This window comes from Phoenix dactylifera, chromosome 16, assembly GCF_051530095.1.
Source record: "Phoenix dactylifera cultivar Ajwa chromosome 16, Ajwa_hap1_PhDact_Kaust_v1.1, whole genome shotgun sequence".
Taxonomy (NCBI): Eukaryota; Viridiplantae; Streptophyta; class Magnoliopsida; order Arecales; family Arecaceae; genus Phoenix; species Phoenix dactylifera.
Window position 1 is genome coordinate 10,698,778 of NC_143205.1, and position 13,007 is coordinate 10,711,784.

A 13,007-nucleotide genomic window follows, 5' to 3' on the forward strand; every position below is an offset into this window, starting at 1 on the left:
GTCCACTGGGTACAGTTATGGCTTATTCAGGACTAACATATACTAGGGCTCCAGATTCCAGAAGAATGATGTGATTAATCAAGTATAAACACTGAAAGATAATGAAGAAGCATATGCCTCCTATGTCCCTGAAACAGTTAACGGTCGTTGTTTATTATTTGATGTTCTTAATTTCTTCCGCACAAGGATTTAAAAAGCTCAAACTACAGAAATATACCAGTCACCAGTTGGTATGGTACATACTTCAGTAAAGGGGCAGTACGGGGTTCCTACGGTTAAGGTGCTGGGCGTGGTTCTAATAAACCAGAAGAAAAAGGTAAACTGAGTGGGGTGGGGATGTATAGGGGGATTGATTTGCTGTCCTGGGAGGTGCTACATGCCAGTTCTGGGCCAGTATGGCATGTACCAAACAGTACAAGGCTGGTACAAGTGGCACCTTAAGCCATGGTTTCACAGATATTTCTTTCTGGTTTAACTGTACTTAAGGATGTTTAAGAATTAAAATGTCCTACCTTAGATGACCATTTAATGGTTTTGCAACTCAAAAAATGCTTTTAACAGTAAATTTTCAATGAAACTGATCGATTCCTTTTCCAGGGCTACCATCTCTTATCATCTAGTAATCTGTAATAAGGAAGTTGTGGAATAGCTTAATTACTTCTCAAGAAAAATGGACGAAAACTGGGAGACCTATATTCAGATAAGCTTCTAATACTGAATAGTGAACTAAATAAGGATTCAAAATAGGCTCCTATTTGCAAATGGCTATTATATTGAACTTGATATACAGACAGGGTGAAAACTGTAGAACATTGCGAGAATCAGTTGAAAGATGAACTATGCATAGGTGGAAACCATCTAAAGAATGGGCCACTAGGTTTCACTGTTCACTTTTTTGGTGCTTCTAGGAAATTTCCTTTTTGGTGCTTCTAGGAAATTAGACTTGACACATGATCTTCCTCAACCAGTTCTTCCCACTTGTTATTAGGTCTCTCCATATAGATCTGTTTATATATTCTTGCCTTAGTATTACTTTCATCCATTTTTTCCTTCGCTGCAATGACTTGAGAAGGATGATGAAGTGAACTCCTTCAAATTGCAGTATCTTATATTGCTCCTGTGGCTTTCTTCTATCTCATTTCTCATGTGTATGATCTATTGTCCTTTTTTTATTGTGCTTTCTAGTGCAAAGTCTCTCCCTCACATGGTCTTTTTTTTCTTTGAATTAAGTTATCACTGGCTTTGTTACTGCCAACGCAATGATTGTCATTACAAATGTTTCAGGCACAAGCTTTGGCAGATCCTTTTGCATATGATGCTTACATAGAAAAACGGAAGCAAGAGAAGATAGATGCTGAGCGGGCTTCTCGAATTACAGTATGTTTTTTCTTCTTTTGTTCTTGTGTTACTAAGTAACCTGTCTACTTCAACAATCTATAAATGGCGAACTTACTTGTGTTGCAGATCAAGAAGAAGTTACCAAAAGTGAACAGGCTTCTTGCAGCTCGCTTGCATGAAAAACAAGAAGCAGAAGAAGCCGAGACAAAGTTGGAAGATGCTGACACGAAAAAGAAAACATCGAAGAAAAATAGAGGATTAAGCAGTGAGATCCTGAGAGATGAGCGTTTTGCAGCAATGTTTGAGAATAAGGTACAACCAACGACCTTTTCATCAACCTCAGAATCCTTTTCTAATATCAAAATCCACCTACCTTCTTCATAACTGCCTACAAATTCTGAATTCTGAAACATCTTTTATTTAAATTGCAATACCATCAAGCGCTACTAAGAATTGATGTCAGCTTGAAGAAATCGACCCTCTCAGATGAATATAATTAAGAAGTTCTTGGTATATATGATGTTTATCTACAAGTGAAACAGAAAAAGACTTTACAAAGCTGACCTAGACGACAGTAGTGAATCTTTCTGCTTGGGAGTGTATCTGTGATTGTTTACCGTTATTTATTGCTACTTAGAGAGTCTAAAAGTTAATTTTTATTAATTGCTCATGATCAGTAACCATACCATCAATTGTTTATCTGATCTGTAGTAATTTACTTTTTACCACCTGAGTGTATTTCTAAAAACTGAAGTGTGCATGCATGAGTCTGGCACAATTATGTTTATTTCTTTGGGACAATTATAGTTTTCTCTTCAAATAATTGTTTATCATGGTTTATGATATTTCAGAGATAAAGCTATAAACCCACTGAAATGTATTGACATGTTCAATTGAGAACTCTGAGCTGGTCTTGGTAAGGTGAGGGGTTTGAGTTTGTACCAAAGGGTTACAGGAGAGGAGGGAAAGGCTAACTAAAACTGGGTAACTGACAAATTGATTCAAGAACCTGCATTGGTGAAAGATGTAGACCATCAAGGATTGAATGAAGTAGCTGTAGTTGGTAAAGGTTGTAAACCACCAAGGATTGGGTGAAGTATCTTTAGTTTTGTATCCTTTTGCTTATCTGGTTTTGTGAATTCTCATTCACCAGTCATTCCCATTTATATAATCCAACGCCAAAAATTTATTGTAGAGTATTCAATTTTGCACTATTATAGCTAAGGGTTTAAATCTCAGAACTGGGCCCCATACCTGTTTGCTTCTGAGACAGTCAGTAACAGGACGGGACAAGATGGACCCAGATCTGGAACAGCCAATAACAACAAGAAGCAGCAGGAAAAAATTGAAAATTTGCATCTCGGTTCATCCCGGTGCGTCCAGATGCTCAGGACAGACTGGGATGTCCTAGTTTAAGAGAATGGTGTCCCACAGGTGTCCCAGGTCCATAAGGTACAAATGGCACCAAGCCGGTTTGGCGGGACGTAAATTCTTTTTTACAGCTATATCATAAGTTATATATTAGATATATGTCTGTGTATGTGAGAGGTCTAATTAGTTGTATCGCTCAAGGTCATGTTATGTGACCCTCGGTGAACATTAATATCCCCCTATTTAGAGAGTGAGTGGATTACCATCTTTGATTAATTATTTCTTCACCAAATTCTACTGCAACGTGATTGTGAGATGGATAATTTTGATCCTCACTTTTTACTAATTTCTTGATGCAGTATTTCTGTGCTGGACATACTGCATCTCTCTCCCTGATTTCAGAATCATTTGTTGCTGACATGGTCATCTTATGTACAAGTATCCATCAAGAGCTTCAGAATACATACACACTGAAAATTATGCATCTCTGCATCTCTGAAGCCATTTACTTATGCATGAAGTGAACGTGAAATGGAGGATATTATAAGTGTTACTATGTTAATGTACATGATTGGGCATGTAAATTTTGAATCCAGTCCATTGGTTATAATCTATATAGCTTAAAGCACGTAAGAACCACTCAACATGTTTGAGTGCTCGGAATTGGAAATCATATGGTAACATTGTATTGTGCAGTTAAATTATCATTTTTTAGTTCGACGTCCAATTACATGATTTTTCAGATGATAGTTATTTTTAAACTTTATAGAGTTTTGTCGGTGGTGTATATCATTGTTTTTGAACACGTGTGGCTGATTGCACCAAGAGAATCCTCAACACATTCAAGTGTAATCTACAAAGATAATTGATGGTTAATTACTGCTTTTCCTGTTCATGAGACTAAAAGTAGATTGATGATTGCATGTTAGCATTTAATATTTGCATGAATGTTGTCATGTTTTACAGTAATGTACAATATTCCTATTCATTAATTTCAGATCTATTGTGGCACCACTCATAATAATTCTGTCTAATCTCTTCCACAGGACTTCGAAGTTGATGAACTTTCACCTGAGTATCTTGCGCTTCATCCACAAACTGCCAAGAAGCAGCCCTTTCTGATTGAAGAACATTTTGAACCACTTATTGAGGATGAGGAGCAGGAGATCAGTGACTCTGATGCTTCACAGGCCTCCCAGCCATCAGAAGATAAATCTGAGACGGATAGGAGTAAAGTGAAGAAATCGAAGCGCATGAGGTGAGATTTTCATATCAGTGTTCTGGAAACGCAGACAAGTTTTTGATATTACAGGATTGGATTAATAAAATCGAGTTTCAGATTAAAAATCATTATATAGATATTTCAGTAAAAATTTAGAAGTATATTCCTATTAAAATCAAAAGTTTTTGACCAGATATTTACTCAATAGCACTCATAATTTTCTATCACAAGTCATTAAATAACTGACATTTTAATATATTGGCAAGTTAATGAATATTGTCAGCCTTTTTGAAGGTACTAACTCTTGGTACTATTGAAGTAAAAAGGGAATTAACTTTTGGTAACTTTTTGATAATCTGCTTTTTATTTTGATTATCCTTAAAGTACTACATCTCCTAAATAGGGGTGGCAATCGGGTCGGGTCAGATGTTAAACGGGTCAGAAAAGTATAAACCTGAACCTGACCTGTTTATTAAACAGGTCGGAAATTACAACCTCAACCCGACTTGTTTAATAAACAAGTCACCCGACCCGACCTGTTTAACTTGTTTATTAAACAGGTCGATTAAACATGTCGGGTTGGTTTATGCTTACCCGTTTAACTAAATATTACTGTAAATAACCAGAAATAAAATACTCAAAATAAAAGATGACCTTTTTCGCCCGCTGCCTTCTCGGCTTCTTCCGACCCATCCGCCGCTCCCCATCGCCGCCGCCTGTTGCGTTCTCCCAACCCGTCTGCTGCTCCCCATCGCCGCCGCCCGCTGCCTTCTCCCGACCCATACGCTGCTCCCCATCGCCGCCTCCCGCTGCCTTCTTCCGACCCATCCGCCGCTCCCCATCTGCGCCGCCCGCTGCCTTCTCCCGACCCATCCGCCGCTTCCCATCGCTGCCTCGTCCACGGCAGCGCGACTGGTCTCGGCGAAGGCCCACTCCCAATCCGAGCCCCCGTCCGCCTAGCCGAAGCAGATGAGGACCTTCTCCATCTACCACTAGAAGCCTGGAACCCCGACGATCCCTCCAAGCCTCGGCTCCAGAGCTACGAGATCGATCTCGCCGAGTAGATGGAGACCGTCCCCCAGATCGTGAAACCCTGGAGTTGCTGCGCCGTTACCTCCATCGCAGTCCGTGGGCTTGCTTGGGTCCCTGCCGTGGTTGCCGTTGACGAGGAGGTGGAAGTAGTCGGCAAGGGGGAGGAGAGGGTGGAGGCAGAGGTCCGGAGGAGAGGCGAGGGGAGGGCGGAGGCGAAGAATCCGGAGAGGGCGGAGGCGGAGGTCCGGAGGAGAGGTGAGGGGAGGGCGGAGGTGAAGAATCCGGAGAGGGCGGAGGAGAGGGGAGACCGGGAGTCGAGAGAGGAACATTGATGGGTGAAATTGAAATAGAATCGGGGAAATCTCTAGAGAGAAAGGAGAAGTCGCGGTGAAATTGGGCCGAGCGGCGTGCAGGCCTTTTTTGGGCCAGAAAATTTGATCCAACCTATATTAAACGGGTTAAGCGAGTCAGACATCTAAAACCCGTATCCGATCCAATTAATAAATAGGTTAAACGGGTCAACCTGTTTACGACCCGAACCTGTTTAGGCCAAATCCAAACCTGTTTATGGCGGGTCGAACACGGGTCGGCTTGGTGGGTCGAGTCATATTTTGCCACCCCTACTCCTAAATAAGCATTTACACCGTGATAAGCAAACTGAATTATAGGATTTTGATAATAATTTGCATATTATGATTTGTTACAAAAGAAAATATCGTATATATTTTACTTGTTTGCGTTAAGCGTTTTAAACGAAGTGGGCCTTGGTGCAATGCTAAGGTTGCTCCATTTTGACTTAGGTGTCACGGGTTCGTAACATGGAAACAACCTTCTTGCAGGCAGGGTTAATGCTGCATACATCTGACCCTCCCCAGACCTTGTAGTGGCGGGAGTTTCATGCATTGGGACACCCTTGGTGAAATGTTCCCAACCTTCCAAGACGTGACCCTATTAAAATGAATCCGTTATTGGAAACTGAGTTGTTTTTTACATGTTATTTTTTCTGAACCAATGTAGGAGAGAATACTTTTGTGGGCGTACCTGCATGGTGCAGTTTGAATCTTTTGTTATCAGATGCCAATGTTGCCAGCTTCTCTTCCATCGCTGTCTAATTTATTTGTAATTAGATTCTAAGAAAGCTTTCACGCAATTATCTGTTGTCTTCTTTCTACTAGGGCATGATTGAAAAGAAAGAAAATAAGAAATTGCATGATTGGTCTGCCTTCTGCTTGTGGTATTTTTTTCTCTGATTTTTTTTTTAAGATAGGCGTTTGCATGCTGTTGCTTTGAGGCTGCTTCGCCTTGATCATTTTCTTTCATTGACCATTGCTTTTGTGGCGTAAAAGTTTAGCTTTTGTCTATATCTGTCTTCTCTAAGAATATTAGAAGTGCAAAAGGTAGATCAATATAGCAAAAGCATGTGATTTGGCAAAGGTATTTAAAGCCTAGGCCTTTGACTGTCATATCCCATGGCAGGTTTATGGTCTCATCAGTATGACATTAAAGACTGAAGAGTGTTTATTTATTCTATAAAATGCCATCATCTGCTACACTTCTGTAAAATCAACTGAGATACTTAGCAAAACTGCTATCCTGCTGACAAGTTGCACTGTTAAGTTAGATTCTTCAAAACTAAGGGTAGTTTATTTTATTTTATTTGGAAGATCTTTACATTTTAGTATTCTAAATGATCTGTCAAATTCCAGAATATATTTGTTGTATCAAGTCCAGAATTTTGATATCAGGGAATATCAGTAAATTGAAGAAATATGACGATCTTTCATGTAAATATGCTCCAGAGTCATTCTTACAAAACATCAACTTGCAGGTTGTACGAAGTCAAGGATGAGCGCCATGCCGAAGCATTTTGGAATCGTGAGTCCCTTGCCAAGGAGGATTCCCTTTCTCTTGGTGAGAGGGTTGCTACTCTCCAGGATCGGCAGGAATCAGGTACTCCTAGTGATGTAAAGTTTGGGGCAGGTGGCTCACGGGAAATCTCATTCGTCTCCAGAAGCTTGAAAAAAAAACGTGAGACTGAGGAGCCTCAAGAGGGAAAAAAGAGGGGCATCCGAACCCTAGGCCTAAAGCCTAGTAAAGCAGAGTTCTATTCCATGGGACAGGATGGTGGTAGAGGGAAAGGTGGTCATCGCAAGAGTAGAGGAAGGGGTCGGAGGTGAAAATGCAGAAATTTGTATCCTTGGATGTGGCTTTCATTGTGCAATTTTGGGTGATTTGAGCATTCAAAGTTTTTATCTTTGTGCAATTTTGGGCAACTTGAGCGTCCAAATTTTTTTGCACTAACAGAGTATCTTGGTGTAAGATTGTATCAAATTTTGGTATCTTTTCTTTTATATGAGCTCACAAGTTAAAATTATATTCAAGTTTTTTCAGAATGTTGCTTTAGGACGTTCTCAGGAGCCACTTTTGATCTTCTGCATGAAAGAAATTAATACAAAGCATAGTTTGGTATTTACTCGTCATGCTTATGTCCGGTATCTCCCAGATTGCGGTGGGTTCTGGGTTAAATAATATATTTTCCTGTTCAGGGTGATCCATGATTTAGTTGAATATAACAAGCATTTATTGTATTATTAGCTATAGATAATTACTCGAGAATTGTGCCAAATGCATCATGCTGGTGAGCTCAACTCTGGCTCTTGATATTGGTACTCCCATACTCTCACTTATTTTCTCATGATCAGATTATTGAATGTTTTGAACAATTTTTTTTTGCCTTTTGGGCTAACGGTGCAAATTTTGCTAGCTAAATTCTTGGCAAGGACTAGGTTACCTGGACTTCTGGAGGAATTGAAGCTGCTGTACCATATATATTGTAAATTCTGGGTGCTGCTTTTATGCCACAAATTTTAGGTCCTGTGAAATGGATGCAGCATATTGTTTGGAAAAGGCTTCATAGCATCAGCCTGCTCTCTGCTCATAGCATTCATGTGTGTCTGTCATCCGCTAAGTCCATGTACTGCACCAATCTCTGACTGCTTTGGTAGCTTCATGCTGCGACTGGGGAAGTGGTGCTGGGTAGCAGCACTGTTTCAGAGCTCAAGCAATTTAAAAAGGTCACTCGGTGTGGTTTATTCTCATTGCTCCTTTTGAATAGGTATCGTGAAGTGTGCCATTTAACGAAGCAAATTGATTGGTGAGATGCACTGGAATGACATTTTTGAGTGATTTTTCTAAGTTACCATGGCATTGCTCAATATGCACTCTAGATCTGAGGCATGGTGTCGGGTGCGGACCGTCACAGGTGAGCTAGCTACTTGCGCACAGCTGTGCAGTGGGTATGGATTATTATTATCATGCTCTCATATTAGCTTAAACCATTTCTCTGGTTTGTCTTTGTACGGCTGGTGTGCTTATATACATGCAGAATTTTAGTCACTAATATGAAAGGTTACATGATCCATGTTGCAAATCCGTAATATAAATTGTTGGATGTAATGTAGAGGTTGTGTGAAAAATCATGGATTTTGGAATCTTGATGCATAAACAAAGTTATCTGATTTTTCGTAAGCATTTGACAAGGTCTATCTGCTACATTCCTAAGCATGTTTTTGGAGTCTGCCTCGGCCACCCTATACAAGAGTATCAAGACCAAGATTTAGAATCATTAACGTTCTGATGGCGATCAGCATCAGTTCTCTGGATGGGCATAAAATGCAGAATGCATATCATCAACAACTTGTTTAGAATCTTTAACCTTCTCCAATTCAAATTGGCAATGACATAAAATTATATAATATATTCATTAACGGTGTATTTTGGTTCTAGCTATAACCTTCACGCCTTCTCATCTTCCTAGAGCTGAGGAATTGTCTGCTTTTGGCGTACATAATCTTGTAGCTAATGGATTGGTAGGGAAGGGTTTGAGATGGCATGGTAGGTATAAGAATGCACTACTTCTTTCCTAACAACTACTGGGGTTTGGTGTACCAAACATAAAGACAAATGACTCAATGCGATCCAAGTGCTCATTTGTAGAGGATGGATTATTGTTAAGGTCTCACACCTGTGGCTTTGTTTTGCCTAGGCCAGCTCTGCAGGAATTTCATGACCCATTTCCTTAAGGAGGCATTTGGTATGGAGTGATCATTGCAGGATCAAGAGTGATGTAGGTGAAGGTGATGAGATCATCGCATTTGGTTGCACCATGGTGATTCTACGTGGTAGTGATCCTAAATCACCGCCCAACTCAGTAATGGGATATTTGTCCTTATTTTCCTAATCAAAATAATTATTAGTATGAAAATATATTATAAATATAAATAAAAATATTAATTCTATAATGAAAAATAACATATTTTTATAAGATTAATAATTTATTAGAGTAATTGTCAACCTTAAAGGATGAATTTTGATGATTACAAAACACTTGAGATGATGTTGTATGCTAATGATGTTGGCTTAATTGTGAAGTTTTATAAGTTAAGAAAAATCAGAAAAAATGAAGCACTGCAAAATCATAAGTTCTTCACAAACACTTCATTGGATGTGTTTGGCAAGAAAAATGATTCTAATCTAATCCATGGAGATCAAAGATGAAGTTTAAAGTTTTCTGGTTGAAAAATTTGACTCGACCCCTAAGCAAAAAGGACAAGTTTGAGTTGACTCTGGCATGTTTTCTTCAAGTAGCATAGTTAATGAGTCGATCCCTGCAAAACATGAGTCGACCCTTGTATAGTTTAAATTAATAGAGAGCTTTTACCACCTGAGACAAAGTTTGAAGAGTCGATCCTTGTTCCAAATGAGTCGACCCCTGAAATTGAAGAGTCGACCCTTGTTCCAAATGAGTCGACCCCCGAAATTGAAGAGTCGACCCTTGCGTTTGAAGAGTCGACCCTAGTTCAGTCTTAGCGTTAGTCAGAAAAATTACCGGATGAGTCCACCCTTGTATTTAAAGAGGCGATTCCTGAAGAAGATGAGTCGACCTTTAAGGTTAAAGAGTCGACCCTTTGAAGCTATCACAGCAAGGGTCGTCTCAATATCTTGAAGTGCCGACTCAGGATAAACATGAGTCGACCCTGAGTTACATAAGTCGACCCCAGTATTGCTGGGACCACAACGGAAAGCTTGCAACTCTTCTTCCTAAACAGAAAAGATTCCCATCAGAACGGAAAGAAAGAAATTCAAATCCCTCCGAAGAACTCGTCTATAAATTCAAGGAAACCTTAGAAGGGAAACAACAAGGAAAGTGAAAAAGATTCTATTAAGAAAGAAAAGTTTCCATTAAGGAAAAGAGAAGAAAAAGCTAAATAGTTCATCATCCTCACCAGCATTCTTCTGAAACTTACTCCTGTCAGGAAATCAGTCGAAGCTTCTCATTGCATCGAGAAGAGCTACTACTCAAGTATTGGAACATTCTTCCACAGCCAACTTCTTTATCGGCTTCAACTTTTATATTTATTGATTCGTTCTATATACTCTGAAGCTTTAAGTTTTTTAGTTACAACATTTATTTATTTGGATTGACTGTTGCTATAACAGTTTCATTCATTTGAAACTTGTAAAGGCTCTTCTAAACCTTGATTGGAAGTTGCTAAATCGGGAGTATTCCGCAAGGAAAAAAGTTTTTGGTTAGTTTGTCTGAAAACCAATTGGGTTGTTTGTGAGCCCGGAAAAACAAATGGTGTAAAGTTTTTGGTTGGTTTGTCCGAAAACCAACTGGGTTGTTTGTGATTCCGGAAAACAAACGGTGATAGATTTTCGGTTGGTTGCCTGAGAAAACCAACTGAATTTTTGATTGTGAGCCAGGAAAACAATCAGGTTGTAAGCTGCTGGATTATAGTGAAATCTCAAGCTCGCTTGGGGAGTGAATGTAGGTGCTGGGAGTGCACTGAACCACTATAAATTCTGATGTTTGTGTGTATGGTTTATTTCTCTTCATCCACTGCTTTATTTGTGCAACTTTAATTCTGTTGCTAAATCTACAAGTTATTGAAAGATAACAGTAACTCACATTCTTCACACTATTAATATTAAAAGACCCAATTCATCCTCCCTCTTGGGCTGCACCTCTGGGCAACAAGTGGTATCAGAGCCTGGTACTCATAGTAACTTATTGATCTAACAATCAAGAGTTAAAAGTCATAACAGCCTCTATGGGAACTTCTATTACCGAAGGGTAATCTACCAACAAACCACCTCTTTTCAATGGCACACACTTTACTTATTAGAAAGCACGTATGCGTATTTTTATTCAAGCACTTGACTATGATTTATGGACTGTTATTGTCAATGGACCTCACACACCAACTAAGATTATTGATGGCATCACCTTATTCAAACCTGAAATTGAATGGGATAACCATGATAAAAGAATGGCTCAGTTGAATGCAAAAGCCATGAATGTTCTTTACTGTTCTTTAGATGCAAATGAGTTTAATCGTATATCTATTTGCATGATTGCTAAAGAAATCTGGGATAGACTGGAAATTATACATGAGGCACTAACTAGGTAAAAGAATCTAAAATCAGTATGCTAGTACATAAATATGAACTATTTAAAATGAAAAAATTGAGTCTATAACTGAAATGTTTACTAGATTCACTGATATTATAAACGGCTTGAAAAGTCTTGGTAGATCTTACTCTAACAGTGATCTTGTTTGGAAAATACTTAGGTCTCTTCCTACAACATGGAAAGCAAAGGTCATTGCCATCCAAGAAGCCAAAGATCTCAACTCTCTCCCACCGGAAGAACTGCTGGGTTCCTTAATGACTCATGAGCTTTTAATGAAACAGAACCTTGAGGAGGACGAACACAAGAAGCACAGAATCATTGCTCCTAAGTCCACTCTACATGAAGATGAGAGCGAGGATTCTGAATCTGATAACAGTGAGAAAATGGCCCTGATTACAAGAAGATTTAGAAAGTTTTTCTAAAGAAATAAAGAAAACTTTAAGAAAAGACCTGTAATCAAGGAGGAGCAAAGTAAGGAAAACAATCATAAGAAGCAAAATGTTTGCTACGAGTGCAAAAAATCAGGACACTTTAGAACTGATTGTCCTCTATTGAAAAAGGCTCCGAAAAGGTTAAGGAAGAAAGCTATGCTGGTTACTTGGAGTGACAGTGATGAATCCAGCTCTGGAGAAGAAGAATAGCAACAAGAAGCTGCAAATCTGTGTCTAATGACACACGAAAATAAGGTATATTTGAATACTAAATATGATTTCATTTTTGATAAACTTTAAGATGCTTTTTCTGAACTAATGACTGAATAAAAATAAATTAGCTTAGAAAATAAGGAATTAAAAAAATAAGAACCAATCATTGGAAAAAGAAAATGTTCTGCTTCTGAAAAATGAAAAGGAACTGCATGAAGAAAATCAAAAGTTAGCTAAAAAAGTTGAAAAACTGAAACCTATAGTAGACAAATTCACCCTAAGTTCTGAGAAATTAAATCTAATTCTTGAAAGTCAGAAAGCTGTCTATGATAAAGCTAGTTTAGGATACAATCTTTGGAGAAAACAGAAATTATTGAAAAACATATTTGTTCGTCCTTTCCTGTCTACCTAAAAATATGCTAGACAGATCGTTGTTAGAACCGACGAACAAAAGTTGAATTTTAAATTTTTACTCTTACCTTTCCTACTCGAAGAATAGTGGTTGTAAGAGGTCGATCCACAGGGAGGCGATTGGAGTTGCATAAAAATTAGAACGTTCACTCGGATTTGAAATCGATTTTTGAATGATAAAAGAAAAACATTATTTTGAGGATGTTGATGGATTCTCTAGTCTACCGAAGAATATTTTTTAATTGAAATTAACTATAAGACAGGTAGTCAGATTCAAAGAGTATTTATGTATTTAACTAATTAAAGAAAAGCTTTAACATTAATCAAAATGGATGAAAACAGTGTTAGAAAAATTGTAGACTGGAATATAGATTGCATGAAAGAGGATTTAATGGATTGCAGAACAGAAATTAAAATTGCAGAACAAATATAACTTCCTACCCAAATAAACTCTCAAAAATTTAAAACTCAAAACAAAACCTAAAATAAAACTAAAAATAAGAACAATATGCTT

General features: G+C 38.4%; 1 protein-coding gene across 3 annotated transcripts in view; it reads left to right on the forward strand.

Annotated features, from left to right (window-relative positions):
* The window catches only part of EDA7 (embryo sac development arrest 7), a 34,909-nt gene extending 27,572 nt beyond the window's left edge, over nt 1-7,337 (forward strand). For all 3 annotated transcript variants that reach the window (XM_008802575.6, XM_089927995.1, XM_088712898.2), the window contains 4 exons: nt 1,285-1,377; nt 1,465-1,650; nt 3,756-3,967; nt 6,792-7,337. In XM_008802575.6, the coding sequence (XP_008800797.4) occupies nt 1,285-1,377; nt 1,465-1,650; nt 3,756-3,967; nt 6,792-7,140 (840 nt within the window). In that variant the 3' untranslated portion in view covers nt 7,141-7,337. The remainder of the gene's footprint in view (nt 1-1,284; nt 1,378-1,464; nt 1,651-3,755; nt 3,968-6,791) is intronic.
* Nucleotides 7,338-13,007: the final 5,670 nt, after the last annotated feature.